Source organism: Trichomycterus rosablanca, chromosome 3, assembly GCF_030014385.1.
Source record: "Trichomycterus rosablanca isolate fTriRos1 chromosome 3, fTriRos1.hap1, whole genome shotgun sequence".
Lineage (NCBI taxonomy): Eukaryota > Metazoa > Chordata > Actinopteri > Siluriformes > Trichomycteridae > Trichomycterus > Trichomycterus rosablanca.
In genome coordinates this window covers 56,684,414-56,710,057 of record NC_085990.1, presented here as the reverse complement: position 1 = coordinate 56,710,057, position 25,644 = coordinate 56,684,414, and the positions used below count along the sequence as shown (strand labels likewise).

Below are 25,644 nucleotides of genomic sequence, written 5' to 3'. Positions count from 1 at the left end.
GATCTGCAGCTGGATCCTTTACTGCTAAAGTTTGTGAACCCCTGGTTCAATTCTATGTTTTGTTGATGTTCTTAGTGAGAAAGTAAAAGTTTCCTCTACAGGAAACGAACTTCTGCACATTTTAATCTTCAAGTTTTGTTTACTTGCTGAATGTAATAAATTATATAAATATAAAAAATAAATCATAAATGTTATATTTAGTAAAAACAGTAATAGTGCATTAAAATGTGCAGATTTAGTTTCATGTAGATGATTTAAAATGTAAAGTTGATGAGATGTAACCAGGGCTCCAAACTTTTGCACTAAACTGTAAATGTTACTGCAGGTCGGAGCTGGACAAACTCGCCTTAGTGACACATCTAGAGAGAATCAAACCCAGTTTAGTCTGCAAAGTTTTTACATTCAAATACAGAGAACATACAAATTTATACCATTTCAGCTGCAAACTGAATAAACGAGTCACAAAGCAGCGACCAGTTTATAATAACAGAACCGCCGACTCACTGAATCAGAGTCTGAATCGGTACATTTGAATCAGTCAATCTGAATCACCTAGTATGAATCGCTACATTTGAATCAACGGACACAATTAACTACAAAAACAAACTTTTATTAGACTTTTCTCCACTAGAAGTTTATATAAACATTTAACAACACTTTCAAATAAGTAAAAATGATAAATAAACACGTTATTAATGAAGATTACTAATGTTCACTCTTTAGCAGAACTCATTTAGTATTTTCATCGCTCCAGAATAGCTTTTTGATGGTCCAACAGGCCTTTTCTAATTTGGATCTTGTGTTAAATACCACCAAGACTAAGGTTATGTGGTTTGGAAAAAGAGGTTCGGTTCACCAAGCAGTCCATGACATCATCACTGTTGATGGGGCTACTTTAAGTCAGGTCTCTGAGTATAAATATTTGGGCATATGGCTAGATAGCACACTGACTTTTTCATATCACATTAGTAAATGACAATCTAAGGTTAGATCAAAAATAGGCTCTCTGTATAGAATGCAGGCCTCTCTTAGTCCATCTGCTAAACTGAAACTTGTACAAATGACCATCCTCCCCTTGTTAGATTTTGGTGATGTTATATACAGGTCAGCTCGAAAAAGTGATCTTCTGAAACTTGACGTACTTTATCACTCTGCCATTCGGTTTGTGATAAATGCTCCATATAAAACACATCACTGTCCCCTTTATTCTACTGTGAACTGGCCATCTTTACACACTCGTCGTGCTATTCATTGGTTTATGCTCATATACAAAACCCTGCTTGCTTTGTCTCCTCCCTATTTGTGTCATTTATTGCAAACCTCATCTTCAGTTTATTATACTCGTGCTGCTCATCGTATTTCACTGAAGGTTCCTAAAACGAACACCATTTTTGGTCAGTCATCATTTCAAGTGGCTGCAGCCATAGACTGGAACAAACTGCAAGAAACTCTAAGGCTGGATACATTTATTTCTAAGACAACTTTTAAAAAACAAATGACAGATATCTTAAAAGATACATGCAGCTGTATGACAAATGGATTTTTCTTTTATACTATTGCTGGATGATTCGACTATGTGTTATTGTATTGTGATCATCGTTGTTTGTTTTCAGTGTCTTATGTAAATTTGTTTGTATGATTGTTCCTCAAGAGGCTTTGCCTTCTGCCAGGCCGCCATTGTAAATAAGAAGCAGTTCTTAATGACTTGCCTGGTTAAATAAAATAAAAAAATAAATTAGCCCACATTCCTCAGATCGGTTATCCTACACACGAGTCAAAGACAGATTACTCTGCTCTCATACCGCTTTCTTGTATTAGCGACCTATCGGCCAATCAGAAAATAGAATTTCTCAGCCAATCAGAAAATAGAATTTCTTGTTGCTGGGGGAGGTATGAAAAAGTGACGTAACCTATGCTCTGAATACGAGCTGGAGGTGGAAGAGAAGCGTCAGAATCATCAGGTAATATCTTGATTTATTTTCATCTTTCATTAGTTACTATAGTTTTTCTGCTCTTTGTATAAGGCCTATACCTGCCACACTAAGTCTTAACACTTCATTTAATGAGATATGATGAGTGTGCCTAACTCAGTTTTCATCAACTTGTTATTAACACTCGTTTTAAATAAGTTATCTGTAATTTGTGGTTGAAAAAGTTTTCTTACTCAATATTCTTCATTTAAATTCAGTTAAAAAAAACAAGTTTCTGTATGAACCTAATTTGGACATGCGCACTTCGGACATCTATCTGTCACTAAACAGCAGTTGGAACATTTCTGGACGAGCCGCGGGGGAACTGCAGGTCGCTTATATAATTGTCGGGATTACCGTGATACTTGTGGAACACTGATTTAATAAGTAATTATTATGATTATTTGATGGTAAACTGGTGCACCGTTGTGTAGTCAGCGTCAGGTTTATGTGCTTTGTAGTTGTGATGAAAGTTAGCGTACAGTTACATCACGGTGAATGGTTATGTTTAGCACCCAGGTACTTTTATTAGAAACGCCTTATCTGCTGGCCTAAACACTGTCAGAATGACTGACTTATGTTTTAATACATGTTCCCATGAATATTTATAAATTAATTCTAAATAGTCTGTTTTCTTTCTTTCATAGATGTTCTATTGGTTGTGTGTATATTTATACTAGAGCTATTATCCAATCAGATTTCAGTCGTCATGTGTTGCCAGGGTGAAAGAAATCCGTCTTAAGGCTTCAAAATCAGTAGCGCGGCGCCTCGAGCCTAAAATAAACGGCAATGAAACTGATACAGTAACCAATCAGATTTTGAGTTGGCGTTGCTAAGGGGTTGCTAAGCGCCTGATTTGAGACTTTCTGATTGGCCGGGTCGCTGTACAGTTCACACTGCACGACTGATCCAGAGCCGTAGATAGAGAGAGTTGCGACACTCCTTGATCTCGCCGCTACGCGGTCACGTGGTTCATGTAACCCTCCAATAGTTCCAAACAAACCCGGCGCTGTCATGTTCTCATATGGGACAGGCAGCAGTGAATGAAATATTAAACAGTAAATAATAAACATTTGTACAATTTCTGGGTATCTTCACCTGCCTTTACATTTACTGCATCTGCTTTAATGTCAATTTGGTATATAAAGTGGAAGATTGATGTTTATAATGACTTAATAGGTCGTTCTTGTTAACACACAGTACATTATATTAGCATACATTACATCATGCCATATCATTAAGTAGTAGAGACAATATACAGTACAGAGATTAAAGTTTTTTATGTTTTGTTTTTTACATAAACTAATCTCCCTTCACTTTCCCGAGGATTCCTGAGGAAAGTAAAATTAGCATGATTTATTATGGCTCTGATGTTTTATTATCATTTCTGTAACAAGACTCTTGATTAATCAACTTTTAATTAATCAATTTTAGGTGAAAAGACTCTAGTGTCAGTAATTAAGCTTAACTGACTAAGCTAAATTCAGTTATACCTATTAATTAAGATAAACATGTAACATTTAGTGCTGAGCAAATGCTAAATAATAACAGTATTAAGTATATTAATGACATTAAATTCATTATTTTTTTAAAACAAAGCAACAAACAGCTAAAAATGTTTGATAAGTAGTAAAAATGAACGGGGCTCTATGGGACATTTGGAACTATACAGAGCTCCACAACCCGGAAGCTGCACAGAAAATATGTCCCGCCCCCTTTCCAACGGTTCCCTATGGGAGTGTCGCCACTCTGTTCTCTCTACCGCTCTGGACTGATCGGGAATAAGGGGGTTTCACATCTACACCATCCATCACTGACTGGAATCACAGTCTCACAAACTACTTTTTTTTTTTTACAGAAACACACGTGAGAAGTGACGAGGGGTTTAATGATACCACGTCCAAAAATACACATCAACATGTAGCGAGAGATCAAAGTTTGTGCGCTGATGTGCAGCGTAACATCAAAGAGGAAACATAAATGAATCTGAGTGGATTTGGCAACCCGAACAGCATGGCTTGTTCTATAGGTTATATATACTATATACTTCTATACCTATATACTCCTGGTTTGATGACTATTCATGGTAAATGAACATGTGTTTCTTTGCAGGGTACGGTGAGATGCTTACTAACACATGAAATCTTGTTTTTCATTATTTCTGCCATCCATTTATAAAAGTTAGTTTTTTGTAATTCAGTCACAGTGATTATGAACAATGACAGGGTAGCTGATATCACACTTTTAAAGTACATGGAGTCTGTGTTTACCATATGAAATTAGCTGTACAAATAAATTTGACCCCTCTGCTGATAACATGGTTATCATTGTTTTCTGGTACAGACAAGAAGAGCTGAAGTTAAAGTGGCTGCTGTGGCCGTGGTGCAGCACGATGTACCGTTTGCCATGGAGGAACATTTCAGTCCATTGTTCAGGGATTGCTTCAAGGACTCTGTCACAGCACAGCATTACAAATGTGCCAGCACAAAAACAACGTGCATGATAAACGAAGCTGTGGCACCGCATTTTAGGGAGGAGCTGGTCACCAAGATGAAGACCAACCCCTTCACTCTAATAATAGATGGATCCAATGATACAGGTGTTATTTTGACAGCCAGTTGACACTTTCTCATTTTCCAGTATTTATTTCTTTACACAACATTTGGGTGTGGGGTGTATGTAATGCTTGTAACGTACTGCTTCCACCTTGTCATCGTAGGACGAGAGAAAATGAACCCCCTCACGGTCAGAGTGTTTGACGGCAAGGCTGTTGTTCACAGACAGAGATTTTTGGAAGTAAGTTTATATCCTCTCGATAACCTGTATGTTAAACCTAATGTAAAATTTAAATAGCTGGTTATGCTGTAGTGTCATTAATCTGTGATCAAAATGCTGTGATTATGAAACATAATGTATTGTAGGTGACTGGATTTGACCCCGAAGATCTTGCAGTGGATGTTGGGCACTGGTTTAGAGGCAGTACGAACCGTAAAGGTTACCTAACAGCTTTGTGATTGAATCAGCAGCAGTATAGTGTGAATGGCCTGCAGAAGATTCTCAGTAGACTGAAACGTAATGTTACATTCTCATCACAGAATTCTGTGAGTTGCACGAATACGACTATATGGAGATACTTCAGCGTATTTCCATTCGTTGGCTGAGCCTGGAGCGGTGTTTGACACGGATTCTACAGCAATACGAGCCACTCACCAGCTATTTCAAGTCGTCAAGTAGGTTGCATATTTCACTGACATGAATGCAAGGTTCTTCAGGAGATTGCTGTGTAAACGTATACTATGTACAATGTGTGCTTTTCAATTTTTAGATGAGAAACAACCAAGGTTCAGAAGGCTGGTGGATGCATTCTGTAACCCACTGACAGAGGTCTACCTGCTCTTCTATCATGCAACGTTGCCAGCCTTCTCCTTCAGAGAGAGAAATCCTCAATCTTCCTTCTCTATGAAGAGGTAAAACAGGAGGGTTAAGCTGTGTTTCTGCCAGTAATGACCATTGGCCATTTTTCATTTGCTGATACTATTTTGTGCAAATTTAATTCAAAATCTTTACTGAAATGCAACTTTGTAGATGACCGAGTTCATTCACAAGTTGTGTGGAAGGTTTTTGAAAGTCGAAGCGCCGCAGAGCCGAGCGGTGGATGAGATCCACTACAAGGATCCATCCAACCAACTGCCAGGTAATGCTCCCCAAGTTTTCCATAAGCAAATACATCAACTCTCCACCCACTGACCACAAATGGCTCATTCAGTTATGAGGATGTCACTGATGTGAAGGGATATAGTATATACTTTAAGAGGAGTATGAACATTGGGAAATGTGGGAGTCGTCCATGACTATTATTGTCAATGTACCTTTCTGAGGTTTAAGTCTTTGATTTAAGTCTCTGGTAGGACAAAAGCAGAATATTGGGTTTACAACCCGAGCAACGCTCAGCAGGCTCCTTGATGCAGGAGATATCACGCCACAGCAAGTGGAGAGGTTCCATCAGGCAGCGCTGGCATTTCTGATAGGGGCAGTTGAGTATGCTATTGTGAAACTACCCCTGAAAGAGACCCTGCAGAAACATGCCAGGTTTGTTGGTGTCCAGCAGAGGACTGAGTGTGAAGTGAATGATGCTGCATACTTTGTGGAACGGTAAGGGTTTAACATTCTGAATAGATTGTGAAGTTTGATCACATTTGAAAAAACATTTGTTTCTCCTAGTTCAGTACACATTGTGTTCTTTAGGTTTCCTGAACTGCTTCCATACCATGGACCCCAAGAGCATGATCAGCTGAGTGAGGAGTTCCTGGACTACCAGTTAATGGACATCCCTGTACCCCAAGATCCAGCCATGTTTGACATTGAGGCTTTCTGGGGGGATATGAGCTCACTGAAGAACAGGGGAAGAAATATTCAGCACACACCCACTGACATGAGCAGCTTAATAACTGCAGAAATATGTAGGAGTGGAATCAGGCTTCCTTGGTTCATTTCTTTTTAAAGGTGACTGGTATGAGCAGATTTCCGAGGCCGTCTACAATAGCCAGACTGGTATTAGTTCTGCCTCACTCAAATGCAGATGCAGAGAGGGTTTTTCCATGGTGGGGCTTAATAAAACCAAAACCAGGAACGCGTTGGCTCTGGATGGAACTCTGTCATCCATCATGACTGTAAAAATGGCTGACATTGAACCACATTGCTTTAAATGGGAGCCCCCAATATCGGTCATCAAGGCATCAAAATCTGCCACAAACACTTACAACACACATCATCACTCATAAACACAAACACACACAGCTGCTGTTCATTTGTTTGTTTGTTGTTTAACGCCATGTTTACCCATTGGTCACTCTCATGGTAAGATAGGTACCTAGCTTTGTTCGGGTTATTTATTCATCTTCTTTATCTTCTGTCCTTTCTGTGTTTATTTGTAGATGTGTATTATCAGTCCTGTATTTTTCAAATCATTCATCTGAGTTTCTGTGGTGAGTTTTCTTCATGTCAGTAGGTTAGTGCACTAACTGAGTCAGTATCAGGTGTAAAACTGAATTAAAGAAATTTCCTAGAAAATTAAATGCTTAATATTAATCAATAGTGTCTTCAGATGAGTGTAAGTATAATAAAAAATGTACTTTACTGGTGGGTGTATTAATTGAACATAAACAAAACAGTGTTTAGGTTTAGCAGAATCACTGGGCCAGTCTGTCACAGGGTTTTGGTTATTCGCTCCCCTCAGACATAAACAATCTTGTCTGTTTAGATGCCCAGACAGATGATAGTGGTGGTCTAGTGTAATAAACTGCTGCACCACTCGAGCTCCCTGTACGATTATATAAAATTGTAATGTTACTTATATGTTCATCATTAACGTTAGATTGTCATGACAGAGCCGAGTGAATCAACCTGAACAAACTCAGTATTTCTGAACGTAGCTGCTGGTGGGTCCAAATGTTGAACTTTTATATTTATAGCATTTAGCAGAGGCTCGTACCTACAACTTACAACTGTGGTCAATAACATCTAAGAAATTGAGGGTTTAGGGCCTTGCTCAAGGGCCCAACAGACACAACCTGACAGTGGTGGTGCCTGAACCAGGGACCCTACAATTACTAAACCACAGCCTGTAAACTCACCTAATATGATGTAAACAATGTATTTTACCCACTTCAATACTAGAAGTAGGAACCACTTATTTATTTCTTTTTATATTTTCTTTCTTTAAAATTGTGTTACATGACCTGCTGACATCACATCTATAATAGCTGTGCAGTTACATACTGAACCTCGTCATGTTAAAGAGGGAAAAGCCGCTAGATTGTAGTAACACAGTGTTTCAGACTGTGAGTAAAATAATCTCAGTGCTGCTATTAGCCGGTCGGGTATCTACACAGTCTTAAATGGGAGGACTGGTTAAACAGCCTATCCATTAGGAAGTGCACTTGTCGGTGCTCTCTAAGTGCCAGTCCTAAGCCCGGATATAATAAGTAGGATTACACCAGGAAGGGAAACTGGTGTTAAACATGTTAAAAAACTTCTAAATCAGATTTGAATAACAGGGTTTATCCTGCCTGTCTGCCTGTATGAAATGTGTTTTAACCTCCTTAAAAACTATTTCCTTTGTAATCTGCATGAATAAATGTTTGTGTGTGTGTGTCTGTGTGGCCTTACCCACAGAGCTGCTAGAAATATGGAAGCATATTGTGGCGACTGCGAGTCGGGGTTGCCCTTGGCAGTTCACTCAGTGGTTTGGGACAGACACTCATTCATACACACAGACATTCATACAACAGACAAACACAAAGGCTACTTACCCAGCCCTCACCGCAGCCACCCTACTCCCAACACTGGGATACACGGCTACGGTGAGCTTAGACACCACTGCCGCAAGGGCTTCTGGGTAAAGCCCGTGGCGGCCCCCTAGCGGTGACACTACAATATAATGCATTTCTATCATTACTTTTATACGTGTTAGTGATATGTGTGTCTGAAACACCTGAACTGAGACGTGTCCACATACTTTTGGTTGTATAGTGTAGTGCAGTCTGAACCATACTCTCATTAGACTGCAGTCAGAGTGATGGCAGGTGAAGCCAGATACTGAAACAGGAGAATATTTTCTATATTTGTGTATATGTAGCCGGTGTGTACTGCTGGTGAGACTCGCATTCAATTACCCCTCTGCGTTGTGAAACAGGAAGACAACTGGACACGCTCTGCCATTCTGACCTGGGAATTTATTCTGTATATAAAATGAGAGTATCGAATGAATACAATGAATTTCCTCACATGCACAGCACTATGTACACTGTGTGAGGAAAAAAAGAAAAGGCGCCATTAGAGCCTAACTGGCGGCAATACATTCACTGACGGAAAATTACTACATACAATAAATCTCTCATCCGAAATACATGTAACATATAGGCCATCTTACTTAGAAATTACATTAAACATAATAGACAGGCGATTAATACATGAAAAACACACTTTAAACAACTTCAACAAACTTTTTTCATACAGAGCACTGAACACACATACTTTCCTCCGGCGCTTCCAGCGCGAACTGAGGACGGTGAATCTCTCAACACCGATATAACTCACCACAACAGGCGTAAAATTCAAATTAAAAGCTCTTTACATAAATCGGCTAAAAAACTAAACATTATAAAATTAACAAACAAAATGTACATAAAAAATAAGGATTTTAAGTGAAATATGAAAAACAAAACCTTATCTTTTTTTACACATCTGCTACATATATTTGTGGGGCCGTGTGGTGGTGCAGTGGGGGGTAACGCTGTTGCCTCACAGCAGGAAGGGTTTGGGTTCTAATACTAGCAGTCAGGTCAACTGGAACTACTAAATATCTCTAAGTGTGAGTGTGTGTAAGTGTGTAAGTGTGTGTGTGTGTGTGTGTGTGTGTGTGTGTGTGTGTGTTTGTGTGCCCTGCAGTAGACTGGCGTACTGTTCAGGATGTTTCCTGCCTTTGTGTCTCTGTGTTGTGCTCAGTGAAGCTGCATCCACCACGACCCTGACCAGGATAAAGAGGTGAAAAAATATGAAAATGAATTAACGTACAGTGGTGCTTGAAAGTTTGTGAACCCTTTAGAATTTTCAGTGTTCCTGAACCTTCCAGTGTTCATATTTCTGCATAAATATGACCTATAAAAATATTGTACTTGGTCAGTTATTTATTGAGGTAAATGATCCAATATTACATATTTGTGAGTGGCAAAAGTATGTGAACCTTTGCTTTCAGTATCTGGTGTGACCCCCCCCCCCCCCCCCCCCTCCCTGCAGCAATAACTGCAACTAAACGTTTCCGGTAACTGTTGATCAGTCCTGCACACCGGCTTGTAGGAATTTCAGCCCATTCCTCCGTACAGAACAGCTTCAACTCTGGGATGTTGGTGAGTTTCCTCACATTAACTGCTCGCTTAAGGTCCTTCCACAACATTTCCATTGGATTAAGGTCAGGACTTTGACTTGGCCATTCCAAAACATGAACTTTATTCTTCTTTAACCGTTCTTTGTAGAACGACTTGTGTGCTCAGGGTCGTTGTCTTGCTGCATGACCCACCTTCTCTTGAGATTCAGTTCATGGACGGATGTCCTGACATTTTCCTTAAGAATTCTCTGATATAATTCAGAATTCATTGTTCCATCTATGATGGCAAGCCATCCTGGCCCAGATGCAGCAAAACAGGCCCAAACCATGATACTACCACCACCATGTTTCACAGATGGGATAAGGTTCTTATGCTGGAATGCAGTGTTTTCCTTTCTCCAAACATAACGCTTTTCATCAAACCAAAAGTTCTATTCTGGTCTCATCCGTCCACAAAACATTCTTCCAGTAGCCTTCTGGCTCGTCCACGTGATCTGTAGCAAACTGCAGACGAGCAGCAATGTTCTTTTTGGAGAGCAGTGGCTTTCTCCTTGCAACCCTGCCATGCACACCATTGTTGTTCAGTGTTCTCCTGATGGTGGACTCATGAACATTATCATTAGCCAATGTGAGAGAGGCTTTCAGTTGCTTAGAAGTTACCCTGGGGTCCTTTGTGACCTATTACACGCCTTGCTCTTGGTGTGATCTTTGTTGGTCGACCACTCCTCCTGGGGAGAGTAACAATGGTCTTGAATTTCCTCCATTTGTACACAATCTGTCTGACTGGGGATTGGTGGAGTCCAAACTCTTTAGAGATGGTTTTGTAACCTTTTCCAGCCTGATGAGCATCAACAACTCTTTTTCTGAGGTCCTCAGAAATCTCCTTTGTTCGTGCCATGATACACTACCACAAACGTGTGATGTGAAGAGCAGACTTTGATAGATCCCTGTTCTTTAAATAAAACAGGGTGCCACTCACACCTGATTGTCGTCCCATTGATTGAAAACACCTGACTCTAATTTCACCTTCAAATTAACTGCGAATCCTAGAGGTTCACATACTTTTGCCACTCACAAATATGTAATATTGGATCATTTTCCTCAATAAATAAATGACCAAGTACAATATTTTTGTGTCATTTGTTTAACTGGGTTCTCTTTATCTACTTTTAGGACTTGTGTGAAAATCCGATGATGTTTTAGGTCAAATTTATGCAGAAATATAGAAAATTCTAAAGGGTTCACAAACTTTCAAGCACCACTGTACATTTGTGTGTGGAACATGTAAAGTCATGAAGCTTAATATTTTATTTCTGTCATTTATTTTAATCTGTGTTTTTATTAAAAGACATAAACTGAGTGTGTGTGAGTGTGTGTGTGTGTATGTGTGTGTGTGTGTGTATGTATGTATGTGTGTGTGTATGTGTGTGTGTGTGTGTGTGTGTGTGTGTATGTGTGTGTGTGTGTATGTGTGCGTTGGTTTTTGTGCTTTACAAGGACTTTTCACCTGAATACGTACCGACATTAGCAGGACATTTGGGATTATGAGGACAGGGCCGGTGTCCTCATAATTCCTGCACCGTAGATGCTCTCCCCTAAGTGAGAGAGACTCCCGGTCCAGAATACATACACCAGAAAACCATGAAAACCGCTTAACACAGTGTTAACCTCAAACTCACTCGCTCGCCCCCTGTAGCCCGGTCCTGGTATTGCCCCTGTGTATCCTCAGTGTTAAGATTTGCGACCGCTGATTGGCTGGGCTTCGGTTTGGCTTCTAGAGCTGTGATTGGCTACAAGCGCTGTCAATCAAGTATATCGCCGCATCTCATTGGTCGGAGCGCCACCATGCAAAGATGGCAGTACACCGAATTTCTCATCGCTTTAACAAGTGAACAGATTGAATGAACAGGTAAGAAAATTACTTTATAAACACTTTACGATTCTTATTTTCTTGTCTTGTTTAATTGATCAACATTTATAGATGCATTAGATGTGCATACGTAAGAAATAAGTTTTCATGAGGTCTTTAATGATAATTGACGCTAGCATATCTATATATAGTATTTAAAGTGAAAGTAGCATGAAGCTACAGGTGCATCTTAATAAATTAGAATATCATCCAAAAGTTCATTTATTTCAGTAATTCCATATAAAACTCATATAATATATAGATTCATTACAAACAGAGTGATATATTTCAAGTATTTACTTGATTTACTTTAATGTTTATGATGAAAATTAAGAATATTATATAAGACCAATTAAAAAATTATTTTTAATACAGAAATGTTGGCCTACTGAAAAGTATGTAACATTAAAAGAAATAAACACTTGAGATAGACCACTCTGTTTGTAATGACTATATATAATATATGAGTTTTTAAATGAATTACTGAAATAAATTAAGTTTTCGATTATATTGTAATTTATTGAGATACACCTGTAACTTTGGTACATAGTCACTTTAAACTGCACACTTCATTACTATAATGATTTAATGGCTTTAAACCTGTACATTGAATCTTGTAGAACACACATTTACTCTGATGTATTTTTTTTTTAATTAAATTCTTAAGTAAACAGCCTAACTCTGTATTATTAGCTACACACTGATGTAGATGGGATTTGCTGTGGCTGGGTGAGTGCCAGTTTAGCCATTCTGTATTGTTTATGGGGTTTGTTGTGTCCAAATACAATAATATTAATAATAATAATAGTAATAATAATAATAAACTTTATTTATATAGCACCTTTCATACCTTGGGAATGCAGCTCAAAGTGCTTTACAGTGTAAAAAAATCAAAAAGTAAAATAAAAAGAAGTAATAGATATGCAAAGTCCAGCAAGTAAATACAACTAATTTAAAAATTCGGCAAAATTTCAATAAAATAATAGAATAAATAATAAATGATAACATAAAATAAGGTGTCTGACTAATTATAAACTCAATTAAAGAGGAATATAATAAGTTGTCGTTTAAAAATGTCCACTGAGTCTCTGATATTGTAAGGTGAGATGTTCCAAAGTTTGGGGGAACAGGTAGTAAAGGCTAGTCTAGTCTACTTGAAATAAAAGCATGAATCAGTTTCTCAGCATGTTGAGTTAAAAATGGATGCACTCTGGCAATGTTTTTCAGATGGGAGAAAGCTGTTTGTCACCTTATGTACCAGTTTAGCCATTCTCTGTTGTTTTATAAGGTTTGTTGTGCCGAATATGTGCAAAACAAATACACTATACTGCCAAAAGTATTCACTCCCCCATCCAAATCATTGAATTCAGGAGTTCCAATCACTTCCATGACCACAGGTGTATAAAACCGAGCACCTGGGCATGCAGACTGCTTCTACACACATTAGTGAAAGAACGGGTCGCTCTCAGGAGCTCAGTGAATTCCAGCGTGGTACCGTGATGCCACCTGTGCAACAAGTCCAGTGGTGAAATTTTCTACACAAAATATTCCACACTCGACGGTCAGTGGTATAACAAAGTGGAAGCGATTGGGAACGACAGCAACTCATCCACCAAGTGTTACCACGTAAAATGACAGGGCGGGTCAGCGGATGCTGAGGAACATAGTGCACAGAGGTCACCAACTTTCTGCAGAGTCCATCACTACAGACCTCCAATCTTCATGTGGCCTTCAGATGAGCTCAGGAACAGTGTGTAGAGCTTCATGGAACGGGTTTCCATGGCCGAGCAGCTGCATCCAAGCCTCACATCACCGAGCGCAATGCAAAGGGTGGCCGACATCATGTTGAACCCTATGGATTAAGAATGGGACTCACTCAAGCAAATACTTTTGGCAATATAGTGTAAGTGACCCCATCTCAGATGACAAAATACGTTTTAACACTGTTCATTTTATCAGTTCCACGTACAGAAGCTCTTTGTAGTTCTACAATCACAGACTGTAGTCCATCAGTTTCTCTACATACTTTGTTAGCCCCCTTTGACTCTGTTCTTCAGGTGATCTTAATGAAGTGGCCAGTCAGTGTACCATGCTGATGCTACTTTTTAAAAATGATTTCCCATTGAGGTTCAGGTTCTAGCACTAAATGTGATCTCTTATGCTGTGTTTATATGTTTCAGTGTTGATGCTGCTAAGGAAGATGACTCTCTTGGAAGACTGGTGAATGATGATCATGTTAGCCCAAACAGCAAAATGAAAACAATCACAGTAGAGGGGAAACCCCATCTGTGTTTATTTGCAACAAGGAGCATTAGTCCTAAAGAAGAGATTACATACAACTACGGTGACTCTGAATGGCCATGGAGATGCAAGGTATTTAAAGATTTACACTCATTGTGAATTAAAACAAGGTAACTTGTGCTACAATAACACCCATAATTGCATGCTGTCATTTATTTATAGTATTGTTTTAAAACCTCCACATTGATTCTTATGACTAATATTTACAGACAGCAAATAAGAAAGACCAACTGCAACCTCAAGAACAGCTGATGCAGCAGATCAGGTGGGTTTATTTAGAATACCTAGTTCTTAGTTCTCAGGTATTTTCTATTGAATGTATTTATTCTGTGTATTTAAGTTGTGTATAGCCAGGACCTGTCTTGTGAGTACAGTGTGTCTAATAAGAACATGCTAAAAAATAGCTGAACAGTATTAGTTCACAGTGAGTGAAAGATCAGTGCATGTCGCTGTGTGTGACAGAAAGCATCTATATAAGGACTTTAGTACTTACTGGAACTGCAGTGTTCACTAAGATCTTGTGTGTGTGTGCTAGTTTGTGTGGGGCACAGGTCTGCTTTGTAGGCACTCGGTGGTTAATGGGGACTCTGCAAAAGTTTATCAGTTTATATTATTGTTAGGATCTGTGTGTTGTGTATGACAGAATTGTGGTCTCGAGGGACGTCTTTTTCTAAAGTTATCACAAATAAGAGAAGTATTACCAGACTGGTTCTAACTGATAGAAAAGCTAACAATAACTCTAATAACCACTAGTTAAAATGAAGTATGCAGAAAAGCATCTCTGAATGCACAACATGACAAATCATAAAGCAGCCGGGCTACAGCAGCAGAAGATTACACTGGGTGCCACTCCTGTCAGCTAAGAATGGGCGACTGAGGCTACAGTTGGTACTGGTTCACCAAAAATGGGTGATGGACTGGGAAAATGGTGCCTAGTCTGATGAGTCTTAATTTCTGCTGCAACATTCAGATGTTTGAGTCAGAATTTGGCGTAAACATGAAAGCATGGATCCATCCTGCTTTGTACCAACGGTTCAGGCTTGTAGTGGTGGTGGTGTAATGGTGGGGGTATGTATTTTCTTGGCACACTTTGGGACCCTTGATACTAATTGAGAATCATTTGAACAACACCGGCTACCTGAGTATTGTTGCTGGCCATGTGCATCCTTTTATGACCATGTGTGAGAGAAATCATATATGTAAGAACTTAAGTACTTACTAAAAACAGCTGTATTTACTAAGATTGTGTGTGTGTGCCAGGTTATGTAAAGCTCTGACCTGCTTTTTAAAGCACTCTACACCAAAGAACTCTACACAATTACTACCAAGCAATGATTTCTCTTAATGATTTAGTGATTTCACTATAAATTGTAAAAACAGTGAGGGGTTATTGCTGTTTAAAAAGGTTTTTTTTTTTTGCAATCCTGCCTGATCAAGTGTGAAGCTATATTTCTGATTTTAATGTCTGTTTCCAGAAATTGGCTAAGATTTAATGCTCTGGTCAGGCCTAACCCACTGCTGACTGAGACAGACCAGTTGCAGCTTAAGGAGCAGCATACACTGGCCTCAGAAAAAGAGACACAAGAGGTCATCTGGAAAAATGTGATGCCACACCATTTAAGTAAATGACAGTGATCATGCAGGAGCATAAACAATCACAACTAATCAATGGTACATGTGGTGTCCTGTCTATAAAACTGTTAGGTTGTTCCTGAAGAAGGACCCTCTCCCAGTGCCACAATAGTGACCCATTCACCTGTCAAAGAGATGACACAGGTCATTTGCATGTACATACTAATACATAGGTATTAAAAATAAATTCTTAAGGACCCATTGATATCTGTTTAGATGAATGTCTTTTAGTTACTGATTAAGCTTAAGTTTTATTTAACATGGCAGGGCAATCCATTTTCCATTGTAGTTCCATCAGTTTCTGTTCTTGCCAGACCAAGTGTGGGACTATTTCTATTTCTAGAACATGGCTGAGACTCTGGTCACAACTAACCCACTGCTGACAGATAAGGACCCATCGCAGCTTGAGGAGCAGCAGGTTCCAAGAGAAGGGACGCTAAAGGTAATTCAGAAAAGCTGTGCTGTGGATATTGGGACATGTTTACAGGCATGTTACAGAGTAAAGGCCTTTTCACCACTAGTCTGATTTTTACAAATGAAAAAAAAATGCATGTAAAGTTTGGAAAAAGAATATATATTTACTATATTGCCAAAAGTATTCGCTCACTTGCCTTCACACGTATATGAACCTGAGTTCATCCTGAAAAACTTACCATATAGAAGCACTTTGCAGTTCTACAATTACTGACTGTAGTACATCTGTTTCTCTACATACTTTTTAAACCTGCTTTCACCCTGTTCTTCAATGGTCAGGACCCCCACAGGACCACCACAGAGCAGGTATTATTTAGGTGGTGGAGCACTGCAGTGACACTGACATGGTGGTGGTGTGTTCATTGTCCACCAACTCAAAAATATACAGCCAACAGCGCCGCGTGGGCAGCGTCCTGTAACCACTGATGAAGGTCTAGAAGATGAGCGACTCAAACAGCAGCAATAGATGAGCGATCGTCTCTGACTTTACATCTACAAGGTGGACCGACTAGGTAGGAGTGTCTAATAGAGTGGACAGTGAGTGGACACGGTGTTTAAAAACTCCAGCAGCGCTGCTGTGTCTGATCCACTCATACCAGCACAACACACACTAACACACCACCACCATGTCAGTGTCACTGCAGTGCTCCACCACCTAAATAATACCTGCTCTGTGGTGGTCCTGTGGGGGTCCTGACCATTGAAGAACAGGGTGAAAGCAGTTTAAAAAGTATGTAGAGAAACAGATAGACTACAGTCAGTACTTGTAGAACTACAAAGAGCTTCTATATGGTAAGTTTTTTTAGGATGAAGTCAAGTCCATATCGAACTGAGGTTAGTAAAGTTCCCTCTGGGCAGCACGGTGGCTTAGTGGTTGGCACTGTTGCCTCACAGCAAGAAGGCCTGGGTTCAATTTCCAGGTGAAGTGACCTGGGTCCTTTCTTTGTGGAGTTTGTATGTTCTTCATGTGTCCATAAAGGTTTTCTCTGGGTACTTCGGTTTCCTTCCACAGTCCAAAGACATGCTTTAGGTTAATTGAGGGGCCCAAGTGTGTGAATGTGTATGAATGTGAGTGTGTGTGTGTGTTCTACGATAGATTGGCGCCCTGTGTAGGGTTTTTCCTGCCTTGCTCCCTATGTCACCGGCTCTCCCTCAACCTTGTAAAGGATGAAGCGGTTTAGACAATGAATGTGGTTATATTGAAGGGCCCATATTATAAAGATCCAAATTTTAACCACTGTTTTAAATGGCGTACAATGAATTTAATAGATTTAAATAGTTGTTTGTTTGATTACTTGATTACAGCCTTTTAAACTGATAGTCTACAGTTGAACATATTTTCTGAGATTTTTCTGTTTTGTCAGCAGAACTGTAAACATGAGATGGTCCTTGTGACTGTTTCAAGCATGAACAAATGTGTTGCATGTGTTGGACCTGTTGCATCACTCAAGTGGATTGGTCTGAGATGTAAAGGTCAGTAACAGTCATTGGTTAGATCTTTAAAAAGCAAGTGGCTATTTGTATTCTTTAATTGATATGTCTTTATTTTAGAGTAAGTTGGTATTCTTTTTTGTCTGATTGATATTTTTGATATTCCATTTGTTAAAAATGTTTGGCAATTGGTGGATATGCTCATCTTGTTTCAAAATCTATAAAACATGTTTTAATACTTATTATCTCTATTATTTAGCCTCTTTACCAATTTAAGATATCCAGTTTCCAATAAACACTGAGCTGCTTGTGGTGTTTTGAACTATTTTAAAGGCTGCACTTGATGTGTGTTCTTAATTTTATTTTCTAAGCATCATTTTGTTCTTTAATAAGCTTTATTTTTTTTCTCTCTTGTAGTTTGCTGTTGTTTTTGAAAAATTAGAAAAAGATCATACAGATCTGGTGCCAAGGGTAAGTATTTTTACAGTTTGTTTTGTAAACTGTTACCATTTAATACAGTGTGGTTTAGTGATCTTCTATTTTCTGATACTAGGAGGAAAGGAATTCTAGTTCTGATGAGGATAGGTCACTATCAGAAGAAGAATATGTGCCAGAGTCAGACAGTGAATCAGACAGTTCAGTGGAATTTGCAATAGAATGTGGAAAGAAGGCTCAAAACAACACTTTGAAGTTGGTCCCAAATTATGCAAGCAAAGGCAATGGCAAACCGTGCCTGAAAGACCGGGAAGAAGCTTGTTTGAATGAAGAATCTGAGTTTTGTTATGAGGAGCAGTTGACAAATGTAGACTCTGATGATGAATCAGACAGCACCAGTGAATTTGAAGATATATCTGCAAGTAAAGTTAAGGTCAAATCAAACTCTGTTGTCATGCTGTCATCAGAAGCTGCAGCTTTAGACAAAGGAGCATATGACTTGGGTCCAACCAGTTCAGTCAGTGTAAATCCTGCAAGGGAACAGCTCTTGAATGTGAGGGGTGCAGGTAGTGAGACTGATTTCCAGGCCATATCAGTGACCGGACAGGAGGATGCAGTGGATAATGCTGAAAAGGGTCTTCAGTCATCTGTAATTTCTTGTTCAGAAAACAAAAAAAAACTACTGTTACATTTGTGGGAAACCACAGTCCAAAATTTCTCGCCACTTAAAAACACACATGAAAGAAGTTGAAGTTGCAGAAGCACTGTCATTTCCAAAATACTCAAAAGAACGTAAAAGTTTGCTGGAAAAAATGAGAAACAAGGGCAACTATCAGCATAATTCAGAGGTTTTACAGAAAGGAAGTGGGTTTCTTAAAATAAAACGAAGACCTAACAGAGCTTGTGATTCAAAGCAATTTGTGCACTGCATGTATTGCAAAGGGATGTTCGTGCGTAAAGACCTCTGGCGACACGTAAGAAGATGTTCCTCAAAGCCAGGTGTAGTAAGCAAACAGCAGGGAAGAACCAAGGTTTTGGGTCTGGCTGCTCTGGCAGAGTCTACATTCTCACACCAGATCTCCCAGGGCGTTTGGAAGCTCTTGAGTGCAATGAAGCAGGATGAGATTGCTTCTGTAGTACGCAATGACTTCTGCATACTCCAGCTGGCGCAGTCTTTTTTCAACAAGCATGGCAATGACCCACCAAATATGATTATGTTCGACAAAAGCTCCGTGAAATTGGGAGGTTTTTGATTACTTTGTGCAGTGAATCTTCTATACACAGCCTGGAAGAAGCTGTCAAACCTGCACATTTTTCAAAAGTTATTCAGGCCGTCAAAAAGGTGTCAGGCTATGACGAAGAAAAGAACTTCTACCAAACACCGAGTCTGGCACTGAAATTGGGGCACACTTTGCAGAAGGTATGTGAGATCATTCACTGTAGGGCTTTAATGGCTGAAGACGATCAGTTAATCAGGTCAACTGAGACATTCCAAAAGCTGTATACCACCAAATGGTCAGAGCTAATCTCACATACAGCTTTAGGCACACTAAATGAAGCAAAATTCAACAAGCCATCAACCCTGCCTTTCACTCACGATGTTCAGCTTCTTCACAAACACCTGGAGACAGCAGCAGCTGGAGCATCTGAAAACCTGAAAAAGATGCCATCGACACAAAGCTATGCAGAGCTTGCTAAAACTACACTTGCACGAATAATTAACCGAAGACGTGCTGGAGAAGTCTCCAAGATGCATCTAAAAAGCTTCCCAGGAAGAGATAACACTCTTCTCCATAAAGATGTCGCAGTTGGCCTTTCTAAATTTAAACAGAAACTCTGCAGCCATTTTAGCAGAGTTGAGATCAAAGGCAAAAGGCGGCGCAAGGTTGCTGTCCTTCTCGCACCAGACATGGTAGATGCTCTGACTCTTTTGGTTAGCCAAAGAAAGGCGTGTGGGGTTCAGGATGCCAACTGCTACTTGTTTGCCAGACCCAGCTGTTTGAGTCATTACAGAGGCCAGGACTGTCTGAGACTCTATGCAATTCAGTGTGGTGCTCAAAATCCAGATCATCTCCGATCAACACACTTGTGTAAACATGTGGCCACTCTCTCACAAATTCTTCATCTAAAAAACAATGAATTGGATCAAGTTGCAGACTTTTTGGGACATGACATTCGTGTGCACCGTGAATATTACAGGCTTCCAGAAGCAACACCTCAGTTGGCTAAAATATCCAAACTCTTACTGGCCATGGAAAAAGGGTGTCTCCCTGATCTACAGGGCAAATCACTTGATGACATTGAGATTGAAGGTATGCATCTATACGCTTAAGCAAATATGAACCTTCCTCCGAGAGCTCCGGTTTCCTCACACAGTCCAACAATGTGGTCAGATTAACTGAAGATACAAAATTGTCCACGGATGTGTTTGATATAAACCTGTGTACTGATAACTTGTGTGATGAATAACTAACGTGTCTAACATTAATGTAACCAAAGTGTAAAACATGACGTTAAAATCCTAAAAAATGGAAACCGCAGAACTCTGTTCATAATCGGATTATTTAAGTGCATGTATACACACGGTGAGATGTTCAAATGCTCTAGCAGCATTGCCTTGTCTGATTCATGCATACCAGCTCAACACACACTAACATACCCTCACCAATGTCAGTGTTTCTGCAGTGCTGAGAATGATACACCACCCAAATAATACCTGCTCTGTGGTGGCCTTGTGGGGGTCCTGACCATTAATGAATAGGTTAAAATGGAATAAATGGTGATTTACTGATTAGTAGAATTACCTTTTTTATAGGCTTTCAGAAGACCCAGACAGATACAAACAGTGCTGCTGGAGACTTTAATGGTATTTCATATTCTGTTATTTTTATTGATTTTTTTTTTTGTTTGTTTGTTTTTAATTTTTTGTTGTTTTTGTTTTTTTTTAAATCAAGGTGTTTATTCAAAAAATATCTTGTCTTGTAAGGTTTGTGTGCTGTTAAATAAAGACGATGTGCACCATTGTTTTAATGTACTGTTAAAATGTATGTTTATCTACAAAATTACCTGATTGCAGTTATTTAAGTTGACCACAGTTATTTTCACAATCATATGTTTACATAACAACAAACATTATGTGAGTTGTGGTTATCATGCATTATGCGGTTTTATCAGTTGGGCTGAGACTAGTACTACATGTAGAAAAGAGAGAATGTTTTTTTATAGATGCTCTTTAAATGTGTTATTTATTTGACCTTAGGCTGTTTCTCTTATAAGTGGGAAGCTACTATGAATTAAATTTATTAATCTTAATTTAGATTTTTATTATCATCACAAATACACTGCCTGGCCAAAAAAAAGGTCACCACCTAGATTTATCTAAGCAAATAGGTAAGAGTTTCCCCATTGGATAATTACTGCATGGGTGATTGTTTCAGCTAGCAACAAGTTATTTAACCCTAACTGATGCAGTGAGTATCTTCTCATTTGTTAACCATGTGGAAATAGTGTAATAGTGAAAGTAAGAGCATTTCCACACGCACAATGTGAAGGGAACTCAAGGGATTGGGACTAAACAGCTGTGTAACCTTCAGAAAACCACTCGTCAGTGAGGCTAACCGGCAAAAACAGCTTCAATTTGCTAGGGAGCATAAAGATTGGACTCTGGAGCAATGGAAGAAGGTCATGTGGTCTGATGAGTCCAGATTTACCCTGTTCCAGAGTGATGGGCGCATCAGGGTAAGAAGCGAGGCGGCTGAAGTGATGCACCCATCATGCCTAGTGCCTACCATACAAGCCTGTGGGGGCAGTGCTATGATCTGGGGTCGCTGCAGTTGGTCAGGTCCAGGTTCAGCAACGTTATGTGCCCAAAGAATGAGGTCAGCTGACTACCTGAATATACTGAACCACCAGGTTATTCCATCAATGGATTTTTTCTTCCCTGATGGCACGGGCATATTCCAAGATGATGATGCCAGGATTCATCGGGCTCAGATTGTGAGAGAGAGCTTCAGGGAGCATGAGACATCCAGAGCTGAACCCCATTGAGAATCTTTGGGATGTGCTGGAGAAGACTTTGTGCAGTGGTCCAAATATCCCATCATCAGTACAAGATCTTGGGGAAAAATTAATGCAACTCTGGACAGAAATAAATGTTTGACGTTGCAGAAGCTTGTGGAAACGATGCCACAGCGAATGTGTGATGTAATCAAAGCTAATGGCGGTCCAACCAAATATTTGTGTATTTTTTTGTCCAGTCAGTGTATTTTAAACAATAGTAATGACCTTTTGTAATAGTATAGCATTTTGCATTAAATGCTAAATTAATGCAGCTATTTTTTGTATTTATTTATTTTATTTTTTTTTGCCAGTGTGCAATGACAGTGTTGCAGCTGAGATTGAAAACCCGAGAAAGAAGACACGAACGATGTGGTCTAAACAGGAAGTGATGGCTGTGATGAAACATTTTAAGCCTCATATAACCAAAGGAAAACTGGCCACCTTGGCAGAATGTCAGCAGTGCAAGGATGCTGAGGAGCCTGTGTTAGCCAGCCGAACTGTACAACATTTCAGAGATTTGGTTAGAAATAGAGGGGTCACATTTAAAAGAAAAACCCAGTCTAACTAAAGAATGTTTTTGTAGAGATGCCAGTGTAGTTTTGTTTCCATTGTGTAGTTTTGTTTTTTATTTGGGAATCTAAAAAAAGGGTTTTTCCCAGCAGCATAGTCGCTGTTTTAAAGATCCTTTGAGTTTTAAGGATATTGTTAATTTTGAAGTTGGAGTTCAGTGCTATATTCACTATATTGCCAAAAGTATTTGCTCACCTGCCTTCACTCGCATATGAACCTGAGTTCATCCTGAAAAACTTACCATATAGAAGCACTTTGTAGTTCTACAATTACTGACTGTAGTCCATCTGTTTCTCTACATGCTTTGTTACCCCCTTTCACCCTGTTCTTCAATGGTCAGGACCACCACAGAGCAGGTATTATTTAGGTGGTGGATGATTCTCAGCACTGCAGTAACACTGACATGGTGGTGGTGTGTTAGTGTGTGTTGTGCTGGTATGAGTAGATCAGACACAGCAGCGCTGCTGGAGTTTTTAAACACCTCACTGTCACTGCTGGACCGAGAATCGTCCACCAACCAAAAACATCCATCCAACAGCGCCCCGTGGGCAGCGTCCTGTTACCACTGATGAAGGTCTAGAAGATGAGCGACTCAAACAGCAGCAATAGATGAGCGATCGTCTCTGACTTTACATCTACAAGGTGGACCGACTAGGTAGGAGTGTCTAATAGAGTGGACAGTGAGTGGACACGGTGTTTAAAAACTCCAGCAGCGCTGCTGTGTCTGATTCACTCATACCAGCACAACACACACTAACACACCAGCACCATGTCAGTGTCACTGCAGTGCTGAGAATGATCCACCACCCAAATAATACGTAATGGTAAGTTTTTCAGGATGAACTCAAGTTCATATGCATGTGAAGGTGGATGATCGAATACTTTTACCAATATAGTGTATATTGTGTCTTGAGATTTGGACCTGTTCTGCTTAATCACGTGTCTTGACAATGCACCAAGCAGTCATGTTTGTGTTTGTGTATAGTCATGAACCAGTAAAGCATCTTTGTCCTTCTAATACAGTGAAGTGTCCATGTTTGTGTGTTGTTAAATCAGTGTCCTAGTAAAGCGGGTATGATCCCACAGACCACATTCTTGGCGTAGGTGGGAGCTTTCCAGCATGTCCTCATAAGCAAGCATACAGTCAGGTTCAAATATTAAGCGTAAAAGTGTAAAAGAAAACTAAAGTGATATTTGAGTTCTGTGTTAAAAAACAAAATGTTTGATGTATTCAGCATCTCTTTAAAGCAAAGGGAAGGGTGGGTCCCTCTAAACCACGTTTTAACTGGTTTGGCGAGTAGAGGCCTGATAAGACATAAAAACCCGTATGTGTGTGTGTGTGTGTGAGTGTGTGTACAGTGAGTGTGTGAGTGTGTGTGTGAGAGTGTGTGTGTGTGTACAGTGTGTTCACTGTAGCTCCTCCTCTGCTGAAACCAGTTCAATCCAGTTTGAGTGAAAGTGAAAGTATCAGCTCTGTTTAGTGAAGAGAGGAATATAAAGTTGTTCAGGAGAAAATCACAGTGAGAAACTGAATTTAAAGCTGTAATATGTGAATGTTATAAATCTAGACCTCATAAAGAAGAATTCTGGTGTGCTGCAGTGTTTCTCTACATGTGTGAGCAGCTTTAAAGCTTCAGTCTGTAGGAGGAAACATGAACTCTAACATGAATCTCCGGAGGTGAGTGAATTTATTTCTCAGTGTAAATAATAAATAATGATGAAGATTAAAACTATAACAGTAATAATAATAATAATAATAATAGATAATAAAACATGTTATAATATGTGATTCACATAACAAATAGTTTCATACTTCCTCCTCCTGTGCACTACATAGGGTACAATAGTGAAGCTTATCTGAAGTGATTTAGGACGGATCCTGCTGCTGCACCACTAATGAGTTTAAATCAGCTGCTGGTTTTTACTGGTTATTTTAAACTCATTTCATTATTGTTGATGCTGATGTGGGTGAAAGTTGATTTGATGTAGATTATGTTTATTATCAGTGTGTTATAAACATAATCTACAGAGATCTACATCAGGGGTGGGCAATTACATTTTCCAAGGGGCCACATAAGAAACTGGGATTGTTGTGGAGGGCCGGACCAATAAGGTGAACTTAATTCTGCTCAATATTAATTTTATCTCTTTATTTACATTTACATATTCAGCATTTAGCATTGACGTCTTTATCCAAAGCGACTTACAATACAGTTACACTATACAGTCTGAGCAATTGAGGGTTAAGGGCCTTGCTCAAGGGCCCAAAAGCAGCAACCTGGCAGTGGAGGGGCTTGAACCAGCAACCTTGTGTTTACTAGTCCAGTACCTTAAGCACTAGGCTACGACTGTCCACTCTTTATGAGAAGCAGTAAATTGTGCAGTTCTAATAAGCTGTTAATGTTTAGATGTTACAATCAGAAAATTAGAAGTAGGCAGAGAAAAATCTCAACATTATTTTACTTTTTAAACAAACAAATGCAAGAAAACAAAACAAAAATAAATGTGAACAAATGTGCAGGTTTTTATACTATTTTGTTTTGAGTCTAATTATTAGTTTTTCAGTCCTTTGTTATTGTTGGATATTCTGTTTAAAATCACAGAGCTGGTCCTGACTGCTTCAGTTCTGGATGTGTTAAACTTTATAAACAGTTCTTGTTACTTTTGTAGTTTAGTTAGTGAAGCTTCAGGTGTGACCCCCGCATCGTTCATGTTCATGTATTTCTCTGTTCAGTACCGCGATTTAGAGCCTAAATTCTGATCCTTAACCAGCGTTACACCTGACTTCAGTACATAAATAATTCAGAAGTTCATGTCTTGTTAAAAACTCCACCGTCAGTCACACTCGGTTCTGTTCACATCACGGTGAAGCTGATACACTCGCACACACGTACATCCAAACGTACAGATATTTAAAGACACGGAGCTCCCGTCAAAATCAGTCCTGTTATATTGCATGTTTGATGTACATTTATTTA

General features: G+C 39.3%; 3 protein-coding genes and 2 long non-coding RNA genes across 8 annotated transcripts in view; all 5 read left to right on the top strand.

The window, feature by feature from the left end:
- The first annotated feature begins 3,831 nt into the window (after nt 1–3,831).
- On the top strand, nt 3,832–7,106 carry LOC134310015 (uncharacterized). 2 transcript variants are annotated; one of them, XM_062991524.1, is made up of 9 exons: nt 3,832–3,999; nt 4,314–4,569; nt 4,690–4,766; nt 4,892–4,964; nt 5,066–5,200; nt 5,296–5,437; nt 5,556–5,664; nt 5,879–6,122; nt 6,216–7,106. In XM_062991524.1, the coding sequence occupies exons 2-7, from the start codon at nt 4,377–4,379 to the stop codon at nt 5,557–5,559; spliced, it is 624 nt and encodes a 207-aa protein (XP_062847594.1). In that variant the 5' UTR covers nt 3,832–3,999; nt 4,314–4,376; the 3' UTR covers nt 5,560–5,664; nt 5,879–6,122; nt 6,216–7,106. The 2 variants fall into 2 exon arrangements, with proteins under 2 accessions (XP_062847594.1, XP_062847593.1); XM_062991523.1 differs by having other exon boundaries at nt 5,556–6,122.
- A 6,843-nt stretch (nt 7,107–13,949) lies between these two features.
- On the top strand, nt 13,950–16,055 carry LOC134310018 (uncharacterized). Of its 2 annotated transcripts, none has more exons than XR_010011262.1 (3): nt 13,950–14,137; nt 14,275–14,330; nt 16,041–16,055. It is a non-coding gene; the product is annotated as an uncharacterized LOC134310018 (long non-coding RNA). The 2 variants fall into 2 exon arrangements; XR_010011263.1 differs by lacking the exon at nt 16,041–16,055 and adding an exon at nt 15,770–15,822.
- A 24-nt stretch (nt 16,056–16,079) lies between these two features.
- Nucleotides 16,080–18,446, top strand: LOC134310017 (uncharacterized). The gene is made up of 4 exons (XR_010011261.1): nt 16,080–16,139; nt 17,539–17,644; nt 18,020–18,073; nt 18,156–18,446. It is a non-coding gene; the product is annotated as an uncharacterized LOC134310017 (long non-coding RNA).
- Nucleotides 18,447–19,069: 623 nt separating this feature from the next.
- LOC134310013 (uncharacterized) lies at nt 19,070–21,152 on the top strand. The gene is made up of 2 exons (XM_062991522.1): nt 19,070–20,349; nt 20,853–21,152. The coding sequence occupies exons 1-2, from the start codon at nt 19,488–19,490 to the stop codon at nt 21,020–21,022; spliced, it is 1,032 nt and encodes a 343-aa protein (XP_062847592.1). The 5' UTR covers nt 19,070–19,487; the 3' UTR covers nt 21,023–21,152.
- A 2,846-nt stretch (nt 21,153–23,998) lies between these two features.
- LOC134310009 (NACHT, LRR and PYD domains-containing protein 3-like) overlaps nt 23,999–25,644 on the top strand; it is a 46,595-nt gene continuing 44,949 nt past the window's right edge. The window contains exons 1-2 of one of the 2 annotated variants that reach the window (XM_062991516.1): nt 23,999–24,186; nt 24,267–24,344. In XM_062991516.1, coding sequence (XP_062847586.1) covers nt 24,319–24,344 — 26 coding nt within the window. In that variant the 5' untranslated portion in view covers nt 23,999–24,186; nt 24,267–24,318. Of the gene's footprint in view, nt 24,345–25,644 lie in introns of both variants that reach the window. The other variant, XM_062991515.1, reaches the window with a different exon arrangement.

Excerpts from the sequence above, each read along its gene's own strand:
- LOC134310015 (XM_062991524.1), top strand. The coding sequence starts at position 4,377 with ATGGAGGAACATTTCAGTCCATTGTTCAGGGATTGCTTCAAGGACTCT. Across the intron at positions 4,570-4,689 it reads AGATGGATCCAATGATACAG|GACGAGAGAAAATGAACCCC; the intron begins GTGTTATTTTGA and ends TTGTCATCGTAG. Across the intron at positions 5,201-5,295 it reads CAGCTATTTCAAGTCGTCAA|ATGAGAAACAACCAAGGTTC; the intron begins GTAGGTTGCATA and ends TTCAATTTTTAG.
- LOC134310013 (XM_062991522.1), top strand. The coding sequence starts at position 19,488 with ATGGCTGAAGACGATCAGTTAATCAGGTCAACTGAGACATTCCAAAAG. Across the intron at positions 20,350-20,852 it reads TGATGACATTGAGATTGAAG|GCTTTCAGAAGACCCAGACA; the intron begins GTATGCATCTAT and ends CCTTTTTTATAG.